The 27,723-nt window shown below is 36.1% G+C and overlaps 1 protein-coding gene across 1 annotated transcript in view; it reads right to left on the reverse strand.

Annotated features, from left to right (window-relative positions):
* The window catches only part of RAB7A (RAB7A, member RAS oncogene family), a 53,810-nt gene that overhangs the window by 8,388 nt on the left and 17,699 nt on the right, over positions 1-27,723 (reverse strand). The window contains exon 2 of the mRNA XM_074283743.1: positions 1,556-1,616. Coding sequence (XP_074139844.1) covers positions 1,556-1,608 — 53 coding nt within the window. The 5' untranslated portion in view covers positions 1,609-1,616. The remainder of the gene's footprint in view (positions 1-1,555; positions 1,617-27,723) is intronic.

Genomic DNA, 27,723 nt, shown 5'->3' on the forward strand with positions numbered 1-27,723 from the left:
GGAAATATGTTTAGAAGAACTGCTGTACATGTTTAACCTATATTGGATTACTTGCTGTCTAGAGGAAGAGCTTGGGGAAAATGAGGGAGAAAAATTTGGAATACAAGATTGGCAGATAAATGTTGAAAATTATCATTGTATATATTTTGAAAATAAAAAGCTATTTTTAAATTTATCATAAAAGGCTATTATTTTTTAAAAAGTTAAGCTATACTGGAGCGCAATTTAGAACTGTGCTTAAAGGACTATAAAACTGTACATACACTTTGATCCAGCAGTGTTACTTAAGAGAATAAAAAAAGGAAAAAGGACCCATGTGTGGAAAAATATTTATAGCAGCTCTTTTTGTGGTAACAAGGAAATGGAAATTGAGTGAATGCCCATCAATTGGGGAATGGTTGAATAAGTTATGAAATATGGGCATAAGGGAATATTACTGTTCTATAAGAAATGATGAGCAGGTTGATTTCAGAAAAACCTGGAAAGACTTATTTGAACTGATGCTGAGTGAAGTGAATAGAAACCAGGAGAACATTGTACACAGTAATGGCAAGATTATATAATGATCAGCTATGATAGTGATACAGTGATCCAAGACAATTCCAATAGATTTTGGATGGAAAATGTCATCCCCATTCAGAGAAAGAACAATGGAAACTGAATGTGGATCAAGCATACTATTTTCACCTTTTCTTTATTTTCTTTTTCCTTCTATTTTGACTTTTCTTTCCCAACCTAATTTGGAAACGTATAGTCAATGACTATACATGTATAACCTATAACAGACTGCTTCCTGTCTTGAAGGAGAAGAAGGTAAAAACAAATTGGAACAAGGTTTTTGAAAAGTGAAAAGTACCTTTACATGTATTTGGAAAAATAAAATACCATTAAAGGAAAAGTAAATAAATAAATGATTAGAAGGTGAATGGATGTTGAAAACTATCTTTACATCTAATTGGAAAAAAATAAATACTACTAGGAGGCAGAAGAGAAAAGTGCCAAATTAAACAGAAAAAAGCCCAAAGGATTAATGTGTTATATCATTATGACCACAGACAAGTCAACACCTAGCAAAAATGATGACTGTATATTATGTTTTCTGAGTACTTTGGTGTTTGGTTGCCCTTTTTTCTCCCATCTTTATCTCCCTCCCACCCCCATCCCAAGCCTGTGCCCCAAATTCCTTTAAGTTTTTCCTTGTAACAAATAAACTTATGTAAAATCATTTTTTACTTTGATCATGCCTGAAAATAGATGAAAAAACTGATCAGTATATCACCCACTTACTGACAGAAAGGTGATGGCCTACGGTGCACAATGAGACATACAACTATTTGCTAAAAATAACAACAACAACAAAATCTTTCATTTTCTAGGTTATACACTAAAGGGAAATCAGCCATTCCATTATTAGAACGAGCAAATTTCAGGGTAGAATTAAGAAACCCCATGGAGGGTAGCCTGTCAGAGATAGAGTAATAAGGTCAACTGAAGATAAAAGCTATGATAACTTATCCCATTTGGTAAGGAACCAGTTGGTTTTTAAAATGCTTACCCAGAATCTCCTAGGATGATCACTTTCAGCAAAACTTTCTTCCTAGAGGTCATCTTTCAAGCTATTAAAAAAAAAAAAAAAAAAAAAGATAAGAATAAAATGCAATTGATGGAAGCATACATTATTGTCAAGAAAACTCCAGGATAATTTTATTCAATCCAAAGCAAAAGGAGCACCCTTTTTTGTTCAAGATCTCTGCTTCCAGTACAGGAGAACTTCCTGAACTGATGCAGATCTGACTATAATTTAGTCCTAGAATTAGGTTGTCCAGGGTATTGTAGTTCAGTGACTTGCTTACAATCAAAAGAAAAAGTCAACTTAAGAATTTACATGTCTACTATGTATCAGGTACTGTGTTAAATGCTGGGCAAAAGATAAAAATTAAAAATTCCTGCAAAAAAATCAGTCCCTGCACTCAATAACTTCATAGTCAAATAGGGGAGGAAACATGCAAACATAACAATTATGTACAAAATAGCAGACATGCAGGAAAAATGGAAAGGCATTCTCAGAGGTAAGACAAAGAGGACTGGAAAAGATTTCTTGCAGAGGTGGGATTTAAAGAAAGATAGGACATATAAATGAGAAAGGACTTGGGTGTGGGTCCTTCTGATACCCAAGCCAGCCCTCTAAATTACTAAGCTGTTTTACCTCTCCTTTATTAAGAGCTCAAGAAAGGGTTCAATAAAATCTGTTCACTGCAGGCATCTGAATTGTGAGTTTAATATCAGAGTAAAATGAGTAGGATAATAACAAGAAATCTATTGGTGATAGTCCCAAGACAATAATAAGCCCAAGACAATATTTAAATGCTTTTTTCAATCCAATATATAAAAATAAGTAAGCTTGATAGATAGAAATATTAGAGACACTCTATTGGAATTCTTATCCATGATTAAGTGTAGAAGTAGTATTTATTGGGCATGCTTTATAAAAAGAGAGGATAGTACAGGTAGAAAGAAGAGGGAACACAGGATCTAGAATTTTTGTCAAATGATTTTTGAAAGCAACATTCATTTTACATACATGTCTCCAAGTAAAGATCACCACCTTTCAACCTATCTCCTATATCAAAAAATGTGATTTCCCCCTTCCCTCAGGGAGTGGGTGGGGTAGAATATGTTTTAAGCTTCTTTTATACTTAAATCAAACAGCCCAGAACCTCAAGCCCTAGGCTTGGAGGGGGAAAAAAAGCACTATCCAAGCATTTGTTGGGGTTAAGAAGACAAGTTTGGAAAAGCTCAGTGACCCGCCCATAGTGGCAGCAGATAAAGAGCACCAGGCCTTCCCACCAGGAGTGGGAAGACTCAGCAAATCATTTGACCCTATTTGCCTCAATTTTCACACCCTGTAAAATGAATTGGAAAAGGATATGATCAATCTACTCCAGTATCTTTGCCAAGAAAACCTCTAATGGAGTCAGACACAATTTAGACAACTTAAACAACTACAACAACAAAACAAAGTGTGCCCCATAGTTCCCATTAGGAACATAAATGTATGAACAGTCTGACTTAAAAAGAGAATTACAGACCTAAGTCTGCTTTGGAAAAATATCTTAGGGAATCTAAAGATTTTAATAGACTATTACTTGCTAAGTGACTATCCAGTACAGCAAGAGAAACAAAGAAAGCCTATCTTTTAAAATCACTTTTTACAATTTGAACAAAATAAAGCTAAAATACTACTTGGGAAATTTCTCTGAATTGACACTTTTCAGATGCCCTATTCCCATTCCAAATTGGCTCATTTTCCAAAATAATTTTCTTCAGATCAAGTTACTTACAATAAGGTAGCATGTAAGGATGCAGTTCCCCCAAAACAAGAGAAGGGAATTGTAAGGGCCCTTTAAATGGGCGGCACCACAGTGCCACAGGGAGATTTGAGTGGCCCAGAAGTAATCTCTGTGGATATAGGATTTCCCTGTGGGTGGGATCCTGGCCATATTGAGATAGCTTCATAACGGGTGACTCTCGCTGGTTGGCTGCTTGCCTCACTGGCCCTTTATAAGCCCACTGCAGACAGCAATCACTCTCTTTAACCTGGCTCCCTAGCCTGGGGTAGCTAAGCCAAGCTGATGGATAGCTGAGAGGTAAGGAGTTGGTAGTGAACAGGTGGGTCTTCAAGAACAGGTGTTCACCACGGAACTGACAAGTGGCTTAAGATTACATGTCGCTGTTCTTAAGGGACAAAATTAACAAAAAACAAAAAACCTATCATTGTCTTTTGTTTTCTTCCTCACCACAGTTTCCCCAAGTGTCCCTCTGCATCTTCTTTCCAAGTCATTCTAAGTAAGAAATAGTATTTTTAAAGAGGGGGGTGGTGTGTGAAATCAGTATGGACCACTAGTGTTTCGCCATTGCACATATTTTTCAAACTTCTCTTCTCATATAGTAAACATATTTCTTCCAGGCAACTTGCCCTGGTGCTGTTTACTAGGTCTTTTTTTTTTTTTTTTCACTTTTTAAAGTCAAAGTTGTTGAACAAGATACAATACTCTTCAATGTGAATTTTCTTAGTAAGTATTTATCTGGCCACCACTTGACCCAAACAAAGATTGCTCCTGTTTCAGATGACATTATTTCAAATCTCTTTCCTGTCTGTATTTTCAGAAAAGGTAAGAGGGACATAATAGAGAAGTTATTTTAGGCATTATAATACCATCTTTTCAGCATCCTATGACTTGAAGATAACAGATTATATACAAAGACTGGAAAGATTTTGCTAAGAGCTATCTTTGAATCATAAACTAAAAGTTCAACTCAGTTTATTCCTACTCTTTTTTGTAACAATTAATCATATTTCATACCATTTGAACAATGATAGCTTTCTGACTTTATTTACCTATGATATAAGGAAAAATACTGTGATAATCTTAACTCCTATCCATATGCTCCTAGAAATATCAATTAAACCAAGTTGTCATAGGATATGAATAACCAAAAGAACTGCAAACTCTTAACAATCCAAAGAAAGACTGCTCCAAATAATTAAGATAAATTGAAATAAAAACAATCGAAAGTTCTTGCCCAGAAAATCTTTGGTACTAGTTAGAAGGGAGATGGCCATCTGCTTTGCCACTGCCCCCTAAGGAGCAAGGACTTTCCCACCCAACTTGTAGCTGAAACCTTCCATTGTGATAGGATGTGAGCTGTCTTAAAACTTTTTTATTTCTATCTCCAGCACTTAGCAGAGTACTCTGTACACAGTAAGTGCTTAATAAACATTTCATTCATGTAGAAGAGAACTGAAATACTTGAGTAAATAGAACCAGGAAAAACATACACACTGAACATTTATACTGTGAGGAAAACAATATACAAACCATATAATAAGATATAAGCAGGATACTATTCCAGTTATCTAGAGAAAGATATTAAGACTTTCTACATAGGGTGGGACTTCAGCTGAGAAGGGGAGGGAAGCCAAAAGGCAAGGATGAGGAGGACCAACCAGTCAAACTACCTGAGAGCCACCAGCAAGGAGGTATCAACAAAGGGTATAGGTAATGATGAGACGAGGGGGGGAAGAGTAGAGGGGAGGATGTTTTGCAAGCCAGAGATTGATTTTATATCTACTAGCAAAGGGGAGTGATATGCTCAGATGTGCATTTTAGATCAATTTGAACTAACTGATTGGAAGGAAGCAAGAAGACCAACAAGATGGCTACTTGCAATAGCCCCAATCTGAAGTGGTAATTTTAAGTCACTGCATCCAGCTGGTGGCAGTGTCAGAGTGAAAAGAGCCATGACCAAGAAGCACTTGACCACTGACTAGATAGATATAGGAGAGCAATGGGGAGGAAGGTGTCAAGAATCAAGGACTACATGTAGGTTGCAAGCCTGGGTAAGTGGGAAGATAGACAGTAAAGGGGAAATTATGAAGAAGGGGAGATAATGGATTCAATTTAAGACATCTCTCAAGTTTAGCATGGGACATCCAATTCAATTCAAGATAATTTATAGGTAAGGTAGTTGGAGACCATTGGCTGAGAAAAAGGTAGAACTAGACAAGTAGATCTGAAGTCACCCAAAAAGAGAAAATACCAAATGATGAGGGAGGATAGATGAATAAATGTCAAATAATAAGATGATAATGGACATGCTTACTTTGCCTCCCCCCACATATTTTTGAAAAGATCTTTAGTTTACTCCATTATATTACCTTGATTTGAAATAAATACTATTTACCAGCTCTCTCATTGAATACCTAAAATTCTGTCCTGGTCTCTGTCTCATTTCTCTGTACTCTTAAGCAACCATGAGTTCTATTATCTTTATGCAGATGAGCCCCAAATCAATATATTTACGCTCTTACACTTCATTGTACTCTAATTTATACATGCACTAAGTCTAATACACACACACACACACGCACACACACACACGAATGACAAGGAGCATATCTAGGAATGTCAAACTCATTGCTCCAAACTGAACTCATTTCTCATCTAGATCTTTCTCTCATTAAACTTTTCCATTTTCTAAGAAGTGACAAGTGACATCTGGGTATGCCCATCGATATGGGAGATGGCTGACCACGTTGTGGTACATGATTGTAATGGAATATTATTGTGCTTTAAGAAATGCTGATCAGGAGCAGCTAGATAGTGCAGTGGATAGAGCACCAGCCTTGAAGTTAGGAGTACCTAAGCTCAAATCTGGTCTTGGACACTTTATACTTCCCAGGTGTGTGACCCTGGGCAAGTCACTTAATCCCAATTGCCTCAGGAAAAAGCAAAAAATAAAAAAGTATAAATTAAAAGAAAAAAAGAAAGAAATGCTAACCAAGATGATTTAAGAAAAAGCTGGGAATTACATGAACTGATGCAAAGTAAAGTGAGCAGAACCCTAAGATCATATACATTAACATCAGTACTGTACAATCAACTGACTTAGTTATTCTCAGCAATACAGTGATCTAAAGATAATTCTGAAGGACTTATGATGAAAAATGCTATCCATCTCTAGAGAAAGAAATGATGGAATCTGAATGCAAATCAACGCATCCTTTAAAAAATTCTCTCTTTTTATGGTCTGTATTTTCTTTTATAACATGATTATTGTGGAGACATTTTATATGGCTGCACAGGTATAATCTATATCAAACTGCTTACATTCTCAAGAGGAGACAGGGAGAAAATTTGGAACACAAAATTTTAAAAAATTAATGCTAAAATTCTCTTTCATATGTAATTGGAAAACAAAACTGCCATATTCTGTTAAGAAGTAGTACTTTCCTTTTAGTCACCTAGGTTTGCAATTGCCTCTATGTTCTGCTTTACTTCTCACATGTTATCAATTGCCAGTTCTTAACGTGTCTTTTCATCACTCATAAGACACAAAACACTTATTACAGGTTAATACCATCACTCCTGTGGACTACTGCAATACACTGGTCTAGTGTATTGCCTCCAATCTAATCACCCAACATAGCTGCCAAACGAATGTTCCTTAAAACTATCAGTACAATAGCAACAGCAAGATTATGATAATCAATTCTGATCTCCTGGCTCTTTTCAACAGTGAAGTGATTCAGACCAGTTCCATTGTGATGAAGAGAGCTATCTACCCCCAGAGAGAGAACTGTGGAGACTGTTTGGATCACCACATACTATTTTCACTTTTTTTGTTGCTTATGTGCATTTTGTTTTGTTCCTCATTTTCTTTCTTTTGGATCTAATTATTCTTGTGGAGCAAGAGGATTGTGGAAATATATATAAGAACTGCATCTGTTTAATATATACAGGTTTACTTGCTGTCTAGGTTAGAGGATACAGGGGAAAGGAAGAACTTAACTTCTAAGTTAAGTTTCTAAGTTACTAAGGTAACTTAGTTCATATTCTTCCCCTCTCCACATTCTGTTTCTGTCAAACTACCTACTCTCATTCTTTCTACTGCTTCCATGCCTTTCCTTATGTTTCAACTGCATATCCCCCATATTTCTGGATCTCAACCCAATTTTGGCCCTGGGCCTCCTGTGGGGTGCCTTTCCTCTGTCCAACATGTTGGTGTTCTATGCACTATTCCTCACCAATTCTTCTTTATGCACTCTGCATACACTTCTTTGGGTATATATTGTATTCCTTTTTCCTTCTACTACCTCATTTATACTACTCTTTGTACAAAGTCAGTATTTAAGAGTTCACAAAAACTGAACTAAAATCTTAAAAATTTGATTATTTCCTTATTGTTTACAGTAAAGGTCAAAACCATCATTCAAATATTACCACAGTCCAGCCCCTGCCCACTTGTATTCTAGTTAACCTAGTTCACACAAGCCAGCAAGTATTACTGAAAATAGGAATGCATGTGACATTTTCTCTATAGGGAATGTTGTCTTGTTTTTTCTGTGACTAACAAAATCCTACCTCAGTTCTTTAAATGTCACCTTTCCATTGAGTTTTCCCTAACCAAGTTGGCCATCATCTGCCTCCAAATATTTATTTGGTCAAGACTGTTGGCCATTCTATCCTCCCCTTATACCCTCCCCACTCTCCCCACAGAATTCCTGGGCAATACTCTTTTTTTTTTTTTTTTTTTTTTTTTTCCCCAAGAGCATAAATACAGGGAATTATTTTAAGTTCTTGAGATCCAAAAGGAGCTTATGACTTCATTAGCAAAAAAGCATAAGACAAAGATACAGGTAGACAAATGTGTGGTTTCCATATAAATGGGGATCAAAAAGGACTAGATAGGGCAACTAGGTAGTGCAGTGGGTACAGTAGGTAGAGCACCAGCCCTGAAGTCATGAGGACCTAGTTCAATTCTGGTCTCAGACACTTAACATTTCCTAGCTGTGTGATCCTGGGCAAGTCACTTAACCCCAAAATGCCTCAGGAGGGAAAAACTATAATCCTATGATTATACACACACACACACACACACACACACACACACACACACACACACACACACACACACACACCCTTGAAAGATAATGCAATAAGGAAGCTTTTTGCTAAATCAAGGACTGAGCAGAGAGCAGAGTCTTGAAATTTTGAATGCAGAATTGGGGTAAGGGAGGAGGGGGGAGAGAAAGAGAGAAGAGACAGGGAAGGGCAAAAAATTCCTCAAACCTGAAAATAGGATCTACCTTACTAAAATTTTACTTTCCTCCTATAACCTGGCTCATGTCTTTGGACATTCATTAACTTAATTATTATACTCTTTCTATATAGATGGCACTGGATAGGAAGAATTTACTGTTTCAACTTCAAGGAAGTAGATTTAAATTTGGAAGAGTAGTTCTATTTTGACTTTTACCAAATTACAATGGATACAATACTTTTCTGTGACAACAAAATATTCCAGGGTACTTCTAATACAAAGGGAGATCAAGACAAACACAGACAACATGCTAAGTCTAAATATGATCTAGTCTTAATATAAACTGCATCCTCAAAATGAAAGCTCTGAGAGGAAGAATAGGTATATATGGGGGGAAAAAAAAAAAGGCACAAAGTTGCAAATGTAAAGATAGATCCATTCTAAGATTCATTCCAGCTATAGATCTATGATTCTATGATCTTTTAAATGCCGTGGGCAGGGAGGGAAGAGAGACAATGAGGAATAACTATGAATTCTATACTTACTCTTTGCCTATTAATGTATTAGATTCTAGAGACACAAAATAAGGTGGTCAAAGATCAATTACCACTTATCAAGTAACAAAACATTGGGAAAAGTGATATGCTCAATAATTTGGGGAAAGGTCCCCATTATGCCATTAAAAATAACAAAAGATGAACAGGGATGAGAGAGTGGACCTATAATTTCATTTAACTACAGAAATCTAGATAAGGAAGTGTTATCAAATTGAGTTCAAAACTAGCCTTACTTATTGGCTATGTGATCTTGATAAGTCACTTAACCTTTTTAAGGAAACTTAATGAGGATAATGGGGATGATGATGATGATGATATCCACTTACCAGTATTTTTTAATAAACTCTGCAAACCAAATGGCACTGATACCAATTATTACATTCTTATTCAGAGGTTGTAAGCCTTTCAACATTGTTTTTACAGTGTTATTTGTATAAATTATTCTGTATCAGTTCACACAATTCATCTTAGTTTCACTGAAATTATCTCATATGGGACAACAGTGTCCCATTACAATCATATGCATAATTTTTTCAACTGTTCCACAACTGATAGATATTCCCTTGGTTTCCACTTTTTGACACTAAAAACAAGCTGCTATAAATATTTTTTTGCACATTAGTCTTTTTCATCTTTCTTTGGATTCTTGGAATATCCAGGTTTAAGAGTGGCATTGCTGGCTCCCGATGATATCCTCACATAGGAAGGCTTCATTCCAGTAAGGGCAATGCTACTAATAAAACACTACTCTCAGTAGATAGAGGATCATATTTCTGGTCAACACGATTTCAACAACTAAGTAGAGCAAAGTGAATGACAAAACAGAGTAGTCACAGGCCATCATGCCTGGTCTAGCATTTGCCTACATTGGCACCTGAGGACTAGTCTGGCATTGAACAATCCTTTCCAATTTCCATAACAGCAGTTTTTAGACTTCTTCAAAACCCAAGTTACTTCAAATGGCATAATTTTATCTTCCCTTCTGAGATCAAAGCTCTTCCCTAAATCTACCTCATGTAGTAGGCTTTTACTATTCCCTCTGTGTATTCAGTTCACTTTCTTCAAATCATCTCCCAGACTTCCAAGCACTCTGCTCACAACTGGAAAGAAGGGAAAATTTTCACAATCTTCCTTTGCTTTTTAAAAAGGCAAATCAGGAGATATTTACCATGTTGACCTCATACTCTTAATTCAATTCAATCTGATTCAGAGAGGTAGTAAATACCTACTGTATGTCAGACATTGTGGACAAATGGGGGAGAGGAGGAAAGAAGAGGAATGAAACTATCACCTCCCTGGTTCTGGACACTATGTTGTCTCTGTGTAACCTGAGATAAGAACGGATTATGTGGCTTCCCTCTGTACAAGCTGTCCTTACACCATGCTTGTATTCCATCCACACTGACCTGATCTGGGGCTTTTTGCAATTGCTAACACAATGTCTCTCTAATACAGAGAAGGTGAACCAATAAGATTCATTTAAACAAGATGATCAAAAATAGTCAAAAGGATATGATAGACAATTTTCAGATGAAGAAATTGAAACTACTTCTAGCCATACAAAAAAATGCTCCAAATCACTGTTAACCAGAGAAATGCAAATTAAGACAATCTTGAGATACCACTACACACCTGTCAGATTGGCTAGAATGATAGGAAAAGATAATGCTAAATGTTGGAGGGGATGTGTGAAAACTGGGGTACTGATACATTGTTGGTGGAATTGTGAATACATCCAGCCATTCTGGAGAACAATCTGGAACTACACTCAAAAAGTTATCAAGCTGTACATACCCTTTGATCCAGCAGTGTTTCTACTGGGCTTATATCCCCAAAGAGATTTTAAAGAAAGGAAAGGGACCCACCTGTGCAAAAATTTTTGTGTCAGCCCTCTTTGTAGTGGCGAGAAACTGGATGCCCATCAACTAGAGAATGGCTGAATAAATTGTGATACATGAATGGTATGGAATATTATTGTTCTGTAAGAAATGACCAACACTTCCTAGCTGAGTGACCCTGGGCAAGTCACTTAATCCCAGCCTCAGGAAAAAAAAAAAAAAAAAAATGACCAGCGGGATGATTTCAGAAAGTCCTGGAGAGACTTACATGAACTGATCCTGAGTAAAGTGAGTAAAAGCAGGAGATCATTATATACTTCAAAAATAATATTATATGATGCTCAATTCTGATGGATGTAGCTCTCTTCAACAATGAGATGAACCAAATCAAGCCTTGTTTTTATATTCACCCTCTCTTAGATCTATTTTCTCCCTACAGAGGGAATTGGAGAGCAAGTAGTAGTTTTAACCATACTGACTTCATCTATTGACTCAATTTTGGATCTAGGTGTTTCCTTTCTATTCAATTATGCATCTATTCTAAGTTCTATCTTGTAAGAAATTTATTTAATAGTGGGAACTGATAGAAAACTTGCTGCATAGTTCAAATCTAGCCCTGTGTGGACTACCTCTACCTAAGACCCTTAATAATGTGGGTTGTACTGAACAGAAATTCAGTCAGATCCAAAGAGTGATATGAAGGGTTTGGGGTTTTCCTTCACCCATCCCTCAATTGTATATCTTAAGTAACTCCTATGCCTTAGTTGAAAACTGGTGCCATGCTGAACAATCAGCTGTTGTTTCCATGTTCTTCTGGTGGCTCATATACACTTGGGGTGAGAGTGGGATACTTCTTTTTCTGATTTCAGGTAATTGCACCTATTTGCTCTCCCCCTCCCAATTTTGAAAATACATAACTTTTTATCCAATTAAAAATTAGATATCTAATGGTCTATTGTTTCCTTTTATTTAATTAGCCTTATTTGAGTGTTTTTAATATATACAAGTCTGACTACTATTCAGTCCAGCCCTAAATGGGCCCTGGTCCCAATTTGTTAAGCAATTGCTCAGAAGACAGAACCTTTGTTATCTCAGTCATTTCATCTTTACTTTAAAAATTGATTGCTTTGGGGCAACTAGGTGATGCAGTAGAGCACCAGCCCCGAAGTCAGGAGGACCTGAGTTCAAATCTGCCTCAGACACTTAACACTTCCTGGCTGTGTGATCCCAGGCAAGTCACTCAACCCCAATTGCCTCAGTGCGCCCCCCCCCAAAAAAAAAATTTGATTGCTTCCATACTTTTCTTCATTCAACTGATGATGATGACTATTAATCCAAGGTTCCATTACAAAGTCTTTTCACATGCCTTTGGGTGGAATTCTCTCATAAAAGCTACCTCCTCCCCTACTATTTATTACTATCTCTGTGTCCAGGATAAGTGTCAAGACAAAGCCTGACTTGAAGTACTTCTCATTTCTACTTCAGCAACCAATTCTTATCTTTTGATCAGAATCAAATCTAGAAGAGTTCAACTCTTGAGTAATGGAAAGATCAATTATTATCTCAGAGAAAAAGGAGACTATTAGAACCAAACAAATATTGCCTACCTATTGGATATTTTTGCTGACTCCTTTTTCTTGCCAAAAGGGAAACTTCAATCTGAAAGGTAGGTAAGAAAGAATTGATATAAAGACAACAAAAAGTATTTTTTTAAAATAAGGTCCAGAATTGTTCCCTTCTTTGTATCTGCCTTTTGAAAGAAGAATCATTCATGCAAGCCAAGAATTTTTCTGTTTTTCAGAAAGACCCAACATATGTCAAGATAATTAATATTCCCTAATCATTACAACATCATGCCCTTGGGCCAAGCTTCTGATTTATTTCCTCAACACTTCATCTATTTCTTCTCTGTCCAGGTGGTCCATAGCATACACTAGTGACAATGCTCTACCAATATTCACCCAAATATTAACTATATCTCACCACCCACTCGGACTTGTTATGAAGAATATGCATGTGATTCCAACCTCCTTCATACATTTTTAAATTGATCTTATTTCTTTTGAAAAGCATTGTTTTTCAGTCATACTGCAGTTCTCATGTGGCAGCCTACCAAGTCACAGTGATAATCAACAAGCCAAATTTGCCTGTGGGGATTTTTAGCTTGCTTGGGCTTTTCTCATTTTTCTCCCAGAGCACCAATTCACAATCTTGGAATACCAACACTTCATAGAAAATAAGCTCCTGGAAAATAAGGATATTATATTGTCATATCTCTGATTAAAAGTAAAAGGCAAATTTTTCTAATCTCACATTTAAATAGTGCTTTAACTTTTTCAAAGCATTTTAATAAAAAAAAAAAAATTACAAATAATCTCAGTGAATCCCCACAACCCTGTGAAATAGGTCCTATTTTTATTCTATTTTAAGAATGATAAATTAATTCTTCCTTTGCAACAACAACAACAAAATTCAGTTCTGCACATATATATTGTATCTAAGATATACTATAACATATTTAGTATGTATGGGACTGCCTGCCATCTAGGGGAGGGGGTGGAGGGAAGGAGGGGAAAATTCGGAACAGAAGGGAGTACAAGGAATAATGTTATAAAAAATTACCTATGCATATGTACTGTCAAAAAATGTTATAATTATAAAATTAAAAAAAAAAAAAAAAAGAATGATAAAAATAAGGCTTAATGACTTACTCAAGGGCCATAAAGCTAGCGGGAGAGCCAAGATTCTATTAAGCCTAATGACCACCTTATTAAAATAAGGCATATCTTTCTATAAAGAGACAAAAGGCTGGGTAAAGGGAAAGGAGACAGGGTTGAAGCAGGTATGTGTTTGAAATGATTTGCCTAGGATCATAACCACTAAATTTCAGGGGCAAGATTTAACAAATCTATATAGATAAGATGCCTAATCTAGAGTTCTTTACAGTATAATAGTTTCCCTCTAAATAGAATTTAAAAGAAAAAAATAACACAAGACTTTTGGTATGTTAAAATTACTATTCATAAAAATTTAATTAATAACTGATACTAAGTGAAATGAGCAGGGCCAAGAGATCATTGTATACAGCAGCAAGATTATACGATTCTCAATTCTGATGCACATAGCTCTTTACAAAAATGAGATGATTCAGATCAATTCCAATGATCCTGTGATGAAGAGAGCCATCTACACCCAGAGAAAGGCCTGTGGGAACTGAATGTGGACCACAATAAAGAAATCTCACTCTCTCTGTTGTTGTTTGCTTGCATTTTGTTTTCTTTCCCAGTTTTTCCCCCCTTCTTGATCCGATTTTTCTTATGCAAGACAATTGCATAAATGTTTATATATATATATATATATGTGATTTAACATATGTTTTAAGATAAAAAATTTAATTCATAGTTCAAGAAGACAGTACTTAAAGAAACCATTAATGTAATTATGGAATTATGGAATGTCAATATTTTGGAATAGATACAAGAAGATTATAATCTAGAAGAGACATGTACAAAATACATAGTAATAATACATAGTGGCACTTATGTCTGATAGGAAGACAATTTCACTTCATGGAAAACATTAAGCAGAGCTCATGAATGAATGGGCAGTAAGTTTCTTAAGTGGTTAGAATACCATGTTTGAAATCAGAAATTGACCTTGAAATCTGGCCTCAGATAATAGCTTGGATGATTCTGAGAAATCTAGCCAAGAAAACTCCCCTGAAAGAGACAAAGAGTAAATCTTGACCGAAAAACAAAAATACTACTTTCCGTTTGGACCTCTCTATCATGCCTTTCTTCCCCTGGAATTCATGATTGGGAAATATTTGCTTAATAAATATTAACGGACCACTTTGAAGGCAGCCACAAGGGTGGGTCATAAGGCAAAAAGGCACTGGCAGTAAAAATGAAAGGCAATCAAATTCAAGTAGGGGACATGAAGGGGGCTTTAGGGATAATTCAACCATGGAAAAAAAGTAGACTGATGTTACTTTTAACAGATAAGATAAAAGGATTGCTAGGACTAAGTGGTATAGGGAAAGGGGTATAAGATCTTAGCTCCTATGTCTTATAGGAGAAACTTTTCCAGATCATTACAATTTAGGAATTCGGAAAGATTCAGTAACTTAACCAAGCTAAATTTAACTATTAAGGACCATGAAGAGGATTCAAAAAGCTAGGCCCTTTGCCTCCAGTACTTTCTGTCACAACAGACATAGATGATACCCATTTATCCAAGTCATTCAAGCCCAAAGTCAAAGCTAATTTGCAAAGGAAAACCAAATAATTTATTAGTTAATAGTTCCTAGATTTCTCCAAGTTTTGTGATTCATCCAAATTGCTGATTCAATTATCTCTAAATCTTCAGTATGTTTAATTGATCTCCTTTTTTGGTTTTTAAAGACCACCACAGCTTTGTTGATCACTAATTTATAGAATAGCTTGAGGTCTGGAAATTCTATTCTCCATTTCCTCTTCCCCTCAAAACAAATATTGTTTTACCTAAACAATAACATAAAGGACATTTGCCCCAAAACATTCAAAGCTAGAATGAACTCAGATCTTATACTCTTATACTTGCTTGGGTAATAAGCTCAGAGAAAGGCAAATTTAGCAGAGCACCAGCCCTGAAGTCATGAGGACCAGAATTCAAATCTTATCTCAGACACTTAATACTAGAAATAACTGTGGGACCCTGGGCAAGTCACTTAATCTCAAATCCCTCAGCAAAACAAAAAAAAAAAAAAAAAAACACTCAACTAGGAAACCTAGAAGGTACAGAAAACAATGCAGCATTGAGCTCCCCTCTATACAGGCCTAGAAAATACACCAGATTGATGGGACATACAGAAAAAAGTAACAGCTGAGTCCTTTCTTCAGTCAAGACTTGCATAGACAGACAGAGAGGTCTGCTGATATTGAGAACAGAGCTACCCCCCCCCCCTCCTACTGGTATGTTGTTAATAGGAACACCTCAAGAAAACAGCAACAAGATTAGCCCAGACTTTCCTTTCAGAAATCTGAACCAGAATACTCAATCCAAAGTCAGACAAACAAAAAAAATCTCACTACAAAGCTAATAAAAATGAACCAAATAGAAGGAAATAAGTATAACAAGAATAAAACAAAGTCAGAAGTCCGGGGGGAAAAAAGAAGAAGGAAATATAAACTATCACATAGCAAAAACAATATGGAAAAGAGATTAAAGAGAAAAAAGATCTAATTGTTAGACTGAATTGCCATGAAGAATAAAAAGATTGACATTATTTTTTAAAAATCTTAATCACATCTCTTAGAACTAGACAACAAAATGGAAAAACAAAAAAATCTAAGTCATTCCTTGAAACTCCACAATAAAAACTCTTAGGAACATCACTGCCAAAATTCAGTTTCCAAGTCAAATAACAACTTTGAGCAACTAGATAGATCTTGGTCTAAGGATCAGTTTGGGAGGACATGATTTTTAGCAGCCTCCACTATAAAGGAGTGCAGAATTTGGAATACAATATTTTAAAAGGCACATGAAATGGACTTACAGTCAAGAACAATTTATCCAGAAAAACTACAGGGGACAGGGTACACAGACCTCCCATGTCCAAACATTCCTAAGAAAAGGCCATAGCTTATATCCCAAAGAGATCTTAAAGAAGGGAAAGGGACCCACATGTGCAAAAATGTTAGTGGCAGCCCTTTTTGTAGTGGTGAGAAACTGGAAACTGAATGGAAACTCAATTGGAGAATGGCTGAATAAGTTATTGTATATGAATATCATTGAAACGACCAGCAGGATGATTTCAGAAAGGCCTGGAGAGCCTTACATGAACTGATGCTAAGTGAAATGAGCAGAACGAGGAGATCATTGTACACAGCAACAGCAAGACTATACCATGATCAATTCTAATGGATGTAGCGCTCTTCAACAATGAGAGGATAGAGGCCAGTTCCAATCGTCTTGTGATGGAGAGAGCCATCTACACACATAGAGAGGAATGTGGGAACTGAGTATGTAGCATAACATAGCATTTTCAGGCTTTCTGTTGATGTTTCCTTGCACTATTTTCCTTCTTGATCTGATTTTTCTTGTGCAGCAAGATAATTGTATAAATATGTATATATATATATATATATATATTGGATTTAACATACATTTTTAACATATTTAAATGTATAGGTCTATCAGCCACCTAGGGGAAGGGGTGGGAGAAAGGAGGGAAAAATTTGGAACAGTAAGTTTTGCAAGGGTCAGTGTTGAAAAATTACCCATGCATATGTTTTGCAAATAAAAGATTTAATAAAATAAAAATAAATAAATATTGCACCACCAACACCCTCCTAAAAAGAAAAGAAAAGCCCATAACTCTTTTCAAAACTCTGCAGTTCAAACACAGGAATTAAAAGAAATGTAAAAGGGCAAACATGGATGAACAAAGAGACTGCTTAAATCCAAATATGGGGAATCGTACATTTGTCTTCTCTGAGCCCCATCACCATCAGGAGTCACAGGGGGAATAATTAGATATGGCCTGGAACTGGCTCTAGTATGTCTTGATGATCTTAAGAATGGAAACGGGGAAGGAAGAAAGATGCAAAAGCATGGGGGACAGGAAAGTAAGGGAAAATGATTTCACACAATCAGAAGTATAGAAACAGTTAACTGTACCAATGGACAGCAGGGAATTGTGTGTGTGTGGGGGTGAATGAGATGAGGTGAGATCTTTCAAGACAGTTGTGAAAATCGAGTAAGGCTTCATCTACTTCAGAGTTTGAGTAGGCCTGAAGAACTCTAAACATCGAGTCAAGGGCATAATTGCGTTCCCCTCCCATGATATCATCTCCCTATTTCAGCCAAATATGGGCAACTATGTACTTATTGGTCAAGTTCAATTTGATGGGCAGATCTTGAGTTTAGAATGTAAGACTCTAAGCCAATGAGGATGAGGGTCAGTGGTGGGAGGGGGTGTTTTGCGTTAGGGATTAAAGGGGCTGTCCTGCCCACAGGAGGCGCTTCCTCTCTCTGCTCAAAGGGTGGGACGCCCTTCTCTCAAGAATGTACAATAAACTTTGCTTTTCTCTAGAGTTCTCTCCAGCTTTTTTTTTTAATGGTGACCCCTCACCATTTCCATACCACACAGGGGCAAACAGCTGACTTTTCAATCTCATTATCACCTATTCAGATTAAAAGGAAGGAAGAATACACACAGACACAAACACAGCCAGATATGGAAATACAATTCATTCAACAGGAAAACAGAAATTAAAAGGGGAAGGGTAAGGAAGGGTTTAGAGGGCTGGTAGGGAGGGATTAGTCCTAAGCAAAGCAAGTCTAAGGCTGCACTAAAATATTTATTATAACCCTTTTTTTTTTTTGGGGGGGGGGGGGAATAGACAATGGGAATCTGAGGAATTGTCTATAATTTGAATCATAGATGAACATGGTTCCGGCAAACAAAATAATGGAACATCATTGTACTGAAAGAAATCACGAAGAGGATAGTTTCAGAGAAATCTGAGAAGACTTGCATGATCTGATGACAAATGAAGTCAAAACCAGGAAAACAATTTATACAACTATAGCAACATGGGGATTAAAGGTGTGGTCCTGCCCACAGGAGGCGCTTCCTCTCTTTGATTGTCTGTTCAAAGAATGGGAAGCCCTTCTCTGGAGAATGTACAATAAACTTTGCTTTTCTCTAGAGCTTAATGGTGACCCCTCACCATTTCCGTACTACACATTACATCTCTGGAGAAAGGGTTAGGACTCATTGTGGAGAGTGAGAAAAAAAATTTTTTTTTTGACAAGGCCAATGTGAAAATGTTTTGCTTGATTATACATGTAGTACCAGAACTAAATATTTCTTTATCCCTAAATGAGGGAGATATTGAGTTCTAAGTGAAAAGGCATATTTTTACCGATTTTGGCACATTTAATTACCTGAGAAAATCTAAACTTTTGGAGAGCAAAGATGATGAAAAAAGTAAATTTGAAGCAGTCTTCAAAAAGGTCAGTTTACATACTGCTCTGGGCAATGAAATAGGAAGGCTCAGATGTCTTTTGCTTAGAGGTAGCCCAAAAAAACCAATGAGTATCAAGAAAATTAAAGTCACAAGCTTTCTAAGATTCCACTACATTTTAATTTCAGACAAAAATTAAGTCTTCTATCAATGAGAATTTTAACACTCTACTAATACAAAACTGGTTTAAAAGGTTTATCCCCTTGGTTTTAGTTTCTCATCACTTTCTCTCTCAGAAGGGAGCTATTTCAGGAGAAACAGAACATAGCACTGCTAAGATTCTAGGGGGTAACTTCCCTATTCCAATGTGATTAGTTTTCAACTGTAAATAGTCCTTTAGGTGTGGATACTGGACTTGAGAATGACAATTTTATGTGTCAGACAGTAAGATGACCCTTGACCTAGTGCTGGGAAAATCAGAAGTTCCCCCCATGTGCTTATGACAAGTTTTTTCAAAGGAACTCAGCCTAAAAGTTTTATGAATTGAGGAATATATATATTTTTAATGACAAGTAAAATCAAACCCTTGAGACAAATTAAAGAACATGAGCGTGTGTGTGAGAGTGTGTGTGTGTGTGAAATGAGCTTATAAATTTTCTCCAACAGGCCTAAATATCTTTTTGAATATCTATTTGAGTCTAGGTATTCTGGCAAAACACTGGCTTTACAGCCTAGGAAATTCATTTACTCTTTCCATGCCCCCAGGAAACCCTTCTAAGGCAATAAATTGAAGATGGTGATCCTATTTCCCCCCTAGTAAATTATCAAAGAAATCATGGTCTCAGTTTCTAAGGTTTATCCCAAATTTCTATAATTGTTATGCAAGATGTAATATAAACCACCATTCTCAACAGAAATAAACATGCAATCCTAAATGGAGTTTTGAAAGTTTCATTTTACTTATGCTCTTAGCTCTCATGCCTGTCATAATATAACATGTAGCTTAATTCTGAATTAATCTATTGAGCACTAAATTTGTGGTTTCTTGTTCCATGAACTAAAATAGAAAAATTAATAGAAAATATTGTGATGACAAGAACTGATTACTAATCAAGTCATAGTGTGGATGGCACCTATCAGATTTCTTTATTTAATATTAGATAGTCATATTGTCTTATTACATTAACCAGCTAAATATTTAGATGTTTTCCTTAAATGTACATTTCAAAGTCAGATCAACAATTGAAAAGAGCTTGTGGATTTCAAAAATAGAGATACAATAACCAGACAAATCTATTCAGAAAGGTAAGCAGTTCTCAGAAATTGTCTGACTCCTAGTGACCCCATTTGGGGTTTTGACAAAAATACTTAAGAGTGGTTTGCCATTTCTTTCTCCACTCATTTACAAATAAGGAAACCAAGGTAAGCGAGTCAAACTTTTCCAGGGTCACACAGCTTTAGTTAAGTGTCTGAGACTAATTCTGACCTCAAGATGATGTTTTTCAGACTCCAAATCTAACACATCATTGGGCCACCTAGTCACCCAAGAATCCTAACTATTTGTGAATTAACAGAACACAGGGATTCTAGTCATATGTTACAACTTAGAACCCTGAATTAAAGTATTTATCAATCAGACTACTATATATTGTTGATTCTTAGATAGGTAGAGTTAGAGAATTAAACTCTTAAGAGAAAATAGCAATTCCATTCTGATTAACGGTATGTTGAGGCCTGTAGGGGCAGATTAATTAGACTTCATTGGATCTAAGGCATTCCTCCAGCAATGAATATATGCAGATATAGATTCTAGAGGGAAAAAACAAGGGGACAGGAGAAGAATCAACAATATTCTATGTTATTTGATTAACTTAGTAAAGAAGGAAATAATGAACAAGTTTAAAATACTACACTTCAAGGTTGTTACCTAAAGAGCAATTCCTTAATCCTAAACTCTCAAAGGAGATAACCTACTAGGAAAATTCAGTCAGATTAAATTTCAAATCAGATGACCAAGACAAAACTTTGGGTAAAAATTATAAATCCATCATTAAACTTTTTCTCTCACTCTTCCCCATATACCCAATGCAAAGCTTCCCTTTGTCCAAACCAAACTTTCCTTTTCTAAAAGGTTAACCCCAGCTCAGTGAATAATTTCAACTGGATATAGATGGACTTAATTACCCAAAGGCAGAAACAAATTTAATCTTCTTGTAGGTCATTTGTATTTTTAAAAGAATGCTTATTAAATTACCAGAATTTCTCACTGGTAGCAAATGTACTAGATATTTCTTAACAAGGAAAGTTGTGTTCTTCAACCTATTCCTCAAGCCATTTACTCTCCCCCTTCTCCCTTTACCTACTCTACTCCAGAATGAAAAACTGATGAAATCAGTATAGTAGTCATTCCCTTTAACTGTCCCTTCCTAAGTTGAACCCACAATACTTTGAAAAAGCACAGTACTACCATAAGGAGAAATGATTATGTTGCCATAAAATCAAGGAGTCAGTAAACCTATATCCAACTTTTAGTCTACTAGAAAGTCCAGAAGGAAGACTGCCTGCAAAAGCCCAAAGGATACCAGCAGTAGGAAATAAGCACCAAGTACAGTTCGATTTTTAGATTAAAAAACTAAAAATCCCTTTTTAAAAGGATGGCATAGTAATGTGTTTCTTCCTGGACTAGAGGATAAAGTTATAATCTCAAACCCCACTTACTTCTAAATCGTGGGTTCTTAACTTGGGTTCCATGAAAAGATTTTAGGGAAATCTATAAATTTAGATGGGAGAAAAATTACATCTTTAAAATTTTTTCTTAAAATTGTATGTTTATATATATTGAATTATTTGCTATCTGAGGAGGAGGTGAGGAGGGAAGGGAGAAAATTTTGGAACACAAGGTCTTGGAAGGGTAAATGTTGAGATGTTTGCATATACTTTGAAAATAAAAAGCTATTGGGGAAGCTAGGTGGGGCAGTGGATAGAGCACCTGCCTTGAATTCAGGAAGATACGAGTTCAAATTTGAACCCAGACACTTAACACTTCCTAGCTGTGTGACCCTGGGCAAATCACTTAACCCCAGCCTCAGGAAAAAAAAAGAAAGAAAGAAAATAAAAAGCTATTATTGCAATAACAAATTGAACTATAACTACAAAGTCGCAGATGGTTCCATTGTTTTGGATGAACATTTCCCCTTCAGTTCCCTCCACTATCTCTTGATTAGCATTTAAGTAGTTAATGGGTAAAGAGATTGTTGTTTACTAATATTCTTTTGTTTCTGCGAGAGATTTCCAATTTAGAGTGTAAGCTTGCACTTCCTTAGACAATAAGAGAAAAGGTCATGGGGAGCAGAGGGCTTCTGCATTAGAGACTAATTTTGTGCTTTGCAGTTCCCACTTTGCACTCCTCTCCAGACTATTTGTCTGTTGAGAGTTGCCCTTTATAAATTCCTTTTCTTGCTTTTTTACCTTGAGAGTTTCTGATTTTATTTTAGGTAAGGGTCCATTGTACCAAACAGTTTTGTGGGCTCATCTGAGATATTTCCTGTTTGTGAGGTCTCTTCCATACTGAATTTATGGGCAGATGCCTTCAGTGGTTCTTGGATTCAACTCCAGAATTCCCACTTCATCTTAAATTCCCAAAGAGAGACATTCAAGAGAATACAAAAAATGGAAATGAGCTAGCAAATACAGAAGATTAACCTGACTCAGGAGATAAACCAGCTGAGAAAAGTTTGAAAGGAGGATAAAGTACTGTGAACCTTGGGAAACAAAGAACCCAGGAAGGGTAAGCAATTGATGAGGGAGGGAAGAGATTTGGCAGAACTGGTGAGCCACCTGGGTGGCTGGGATTGGGATTGGAAGACTTTAGGTGGTTAAAATACAGAAAAGACTTACATTTCTCTTTAATATTGGGAAATTCTAAGCAGCTGGAATCCATAAGGATTCTGCCATTTTTCTGTGGTAAAATCAGGTGAGTAATCCATCACAACCTAAGGGTAGCTGGCTATAAAAACCTATTTAATGGCCTGGGAAGATAGCCCTTTAGGAAGCATTGAGATGAAGCACCAAAATGTATATGGATTAAATAGTTATTTTATTAGGGCAGGTGCAAATTCAAAGGAGACTTCAACAGTCTGCCAGCTTTGGCTTTGGTTCCAGAACTCTTCTTCTCAAATCAACCTCAAGGTGGGGACAAGTACAGGAGCTTGATTAATTTAGGGGTGTCTGTGTATGTGTGTTCCTCTGTGTTTCTCTCTGTCAGCCAAAATTACAAAAGACCTAGAACTGGCCAACTGGGCCAATTACAGAATTGCTAAAACATTTTAGCAGGTCCTGGGATTTTTGAAACTAAGTTTTAAGTTGCTTGGCACAATCTCAGCAAACTAGAGTTTGTCTATTGTATTTTCAAGTAAACCTAATTTACTAAGATTAAAAGCCTTTTGAGGGCCTAAACACAGGCTTACAGAAAAATTGCAAAAGGAAAAAAATTACCCTCTCTGGGATTTTTCCAGGCTTCTCTCCTTGAAGAGGCTTGTGGAATCTGTCCTGGCTAGGATGGTGTCCCCAATTGCCCTGGACTCTTTCAGGGTCTGCATTGATGTCCCCAGCATTTTCAACATTTCTGGCATGGAGGATGGACTAGTCACTGGGGCAGACTTGCAGCCAGTAGAAACTGGAAGATGAATGGATGTCCATCAATTGGAGAATGGTTGGGTAAATTATGGTATATGAATGTTATGGAATATTATTGCTCTGTAAGAAATGACCAGCAGGATGAATTCAGAAAGGTTTGGAGAGATTTACATGAACTGATGCAGAGTGAAATGAACAGAACCAGAAGATTGCTGTACACTTCAACAACAATGCTGTATGAAGACGTATTCTGATGGAAGTGGATATCTTCAACATAAAGAAGATCCAACTCACTTCCAGTTGATCAATGAACAGAAACAACTACACCCAGAGAAGGAACACTGGGAAATGAATGTAAATTGTTAGCACTACTGTCTATCTACCCAGGTTACTTATACCTTCGGAATCTAATACTTAACGTGCAACAAGAAAATTGGATTTACACACATATATTGTATCTAGGTTATACTGTAACACATGTAAAATGTATGGGATTGCCTGTCATCTAGGGGAGGGAGAAGAAAATTTGAAAAAATGAATACAAGGGATAATGTAAAAAAAAAATTACTCATGCATATTTACTATCAAAAAAGTTTTTTTAATAATTATAAATTTTAAAATAAAATAAAAAGACTTGCAGCCAGACACCTGGGTCAAAATTTCTCTCTCCACACATTTCTTAAAGCCCTACAGACAGACTTGAAAGGGCAGTTTTCTGTCACCTTTACCTTTGGGGCTGTGTGTTTAAATTTGAATTCTGATTCTGAAATTGCATGAGATAATTACTATTAACTAGTGCATGCTAAAATTGTGAACTTACTTATTTAGGTATAAGACTTGAGAAATGTGTGTATTAATACTTAAGTATTGCTATTAGAAATTTAAATCTGGGGGCAGCTAGATGGCGCAGTGGATAGAGCACCAGCCTTGAATTCAGGAGGACAGGAGTTCAAATCTGGTCTCAGACACAACACTTCCTAGCTGTGTGACCCTGGGCAAGTCACTTAACCCCAGCCTCAAAAAAAGAAAGAAAGAAATTTAAATCTGAATTGGATTTGATTTTAAATTAAAAACAATTTTTATTCTCTGGTAACTTACCTAAAGAGGTCACAAGTTTGTACTTCTAATTAGATCATGCTGCTTTCTAAATTGTAAATTGGGTGATTTGTAAAAAATTTGTATGAACTGTGCTCCAATATTTTGTCAGCCTTGCTGAATACATGGTATAAATTTTGTGAAATTTGATTCAAAGTTATTTAGATATTACCTATATTCTGAATCTTAATGTTTGTCTTGCTTTCTTCTGTTAATAAGAAGCAAGAAAATTGGGCATATAGGAATATGTATATTGGCAAAACAAATTGTATCTGAAAAAGATTTGATGTGTCTTAAGATAAATAAGAAAGTAGAGATGTACTGACTCTTAAGTTTTAATGAAATGACACCAGTGGGGAAACTGAGATAGAGTGAGTCATTTGATAAGATAGGCAGAAGCTTTCTCCTAAGCTTTAAGAGGGATTAGTGGAATAATATTGGTAAAAACTGTATGTAAGTATGGACTGGCAAACATATTGATTCTGATAAAGGAACATATTTTACTTTAAGGTTTTGAAAGAAATAATGGGAGAGGGACATTTAGGTGGTGCAGTGGATACAGCACCAGCCCTGAAGTCAGGAGGACCTGAGTTCAAACCTGCTCTCAAGACACTTAACACTTCCTAGCTGTGTGACCCTGGGCAAGTCATTGCCTCAGCCAAAAAAAGAAAAGAAAGAAAAGAAAAGAAAAGAAAGAATGGGAGAGGGACTGCAAATTGAGTGGCAATTCTATACATCTGAGCATCTGCTCTCATCAAGAAAAAGTAGAAAGAATGAATCAGATTCTTGAGAAACAGATTACTAAATTGATGTTAGAGACTAAATTGCCTTGGAGTAAATGTTTGCCTATTACTTCGTTAAAGAATTAGAATTGTCCCCAGAAGTGATTCGGGACTCTCCCTATATGAGGGTGGTTTATTTTATTTGGGAGGAGAAAAGAAAAAGAATTATATACTGGAAGTGCCCTCATCCCTTAGGAAGCAAGGAGTGCTGCTGGCCCAGATAACACTTTTGGAGTTTGCAGTTCCAGGAGAGTAGGTGCTTACTAAGTTCTGGAAGAAGCAGAGTGAGAAGGACCTTACCAGATATTATAAATGACTGAGACTGCAGTCTGGAGGCTGAGAACATCAATATTAAAGGAACTGTGGAGGAACTTCAAGAATCAACTGTTAAGGACAATTTAGAACCTCTAAAATTGACTTGGCAATTAGGAATATTTTGGTGGGGAGGGAGATTAATTGTGCTTAGAGGAACTTTAACATTATTTGTGTTGCTTATATATAAATAAAACATATATACATATTAATAGCATTTATTTTTATTTATATTTCTAGAAAAGGAACACTGAGTTTAAAAATAAATGTTTTGTTTTGTTTTAAATACCAATGGTGTTATTGAATCAAGAAGTAGCTGGATGTGGGGAGAGGGACCTTGGAAATTTGAAAGACCTGGGTTCATTTCCTGTTTCTGATTCAGATTGGCTCTAGGATCTTTGGGTGTTAACCCCCTGCTACTTTCAGCAGTTATCTGAATTGCACTAGAGTACTTTATAGTGCTAATGAAATATTGTGCAGTCCTTGTTCCTGTTATTGAATCATTGAGTCTAGATGATAGATGTTCAAAGCATTCTGAATGTTCTACTATTCACTAGATTTCTGTATGAGGTGGTCCCAAAGTATATGAAAGGATTTTCATGGGAACAATGTTTCTTAGTGCTTAGACAAATACATAAGGCCTGATAGGGAAGATGGTAAGACCCCTTATCCCGAGTGTGAAGTACATATAACCACAAAATGTTTGTGGCAGCCCTTTTTCTAGTAGCTAGAAACTGGAAAATGAATGATGTCCATCAATTGGAGAATGGTTGGGCAAATTATGGTATATGAATGTTATGGAATATTATTGCTCTGTAAGAAATGACCAGCAGGATGAATTCAGAAAAGTTTGGAGAGACTTATATGAAATGATGCTGAGTGAAATGAACTGAACCAGGAGATATACACTCCAACGATACTGTATGAAGATGTATTCTGATTGGAGTGGATATCTTCAACATAGAGAAGATCTAATTCAGTTCCAGTTGATCAATGATGGACAGAATCAGCTACACCCAGAGAAGGAACACTGGGAATTGAGTGTAAACTGTTTGTACTATTGTCTTTCTACCCAGGTTACTTTTATCTTCTGAATCCAATTCTTACTGTGCAACAAGAAACTCGGTTTTACACACATATATTGTATCTAGGATATACTGTAACACATGTAACATGTATGGGATTGACTGTCATCTAGGGGAGGGAGTATAGGGAGGGAGGGGAAAATTCGGGAAAAGAAGTGAGTACAAAAAATTACCCATGCATATGTAATGTCAAAAAATTATAATTATAAAAGTAATAAAAAATAATAATAAAAACTACCCATGCATATGTACTGGCAATAAAAAGTTATAATTATTTTTTTAAAAAAGGGAGATTTAAGTACAAAGTTGAGAAAGCAAAGACTTTAGAGAAAAATGATCTTCAATATATAACATATATAGGCAGTTGACCAAGAACAAGAGACAGCAAGAAGGGATGAAAATAATGTGGTTTATTTAAAATGCATGATGAAGGGGAACACTACAAAATAAGCTTTATTTACAAAGTGGCATAAAAACCGTGATATATCTTAAATCAAGTGCAACAAACTCTAAAATGAGCTGTGCCAGATACAAAGACAAAATCAGAAAACCACTCCTGCCCTCTGGAATCTAAATTAGTTAACAATGTGATCTGAGGAAAAGAATATTCAAGGAGATCAGGAAGGCTTTTGTACTAAAGAATTTATAAGAAGTGAGTGGCCACACTGAAAGAATGAGTAAAGGTGATCACTAAGAAAGCAGACTGAGCAGTAAGCAGACTGATCAGCATATATATACATACAGCTTTCAAGAACCACCTATTACAACAAAAAAGAATTAATGTGAAAAAATAACACTTTCGATAATGTGATAATAAGAGATATTTTGTTTCTGCCATGGATTAATGAAAAGCACATATATTA

The sequence above is a fragment of the Sminthopsis crassicaudata genome, chromosome 1 (assembly GCF_048593235.1).
Source record: "Sminthopsis crassicaudata isolate SCR6 chromosome 1, ASM4859323v1, whole genome shotgun sequence".
Lineage (NCBI taxonomy): Eukaryota > Metazoa > Chordata > Mammalia > Dasyuromorphia > Dasyuridae > Sminthopsis > Sminthopsis crassicaudata.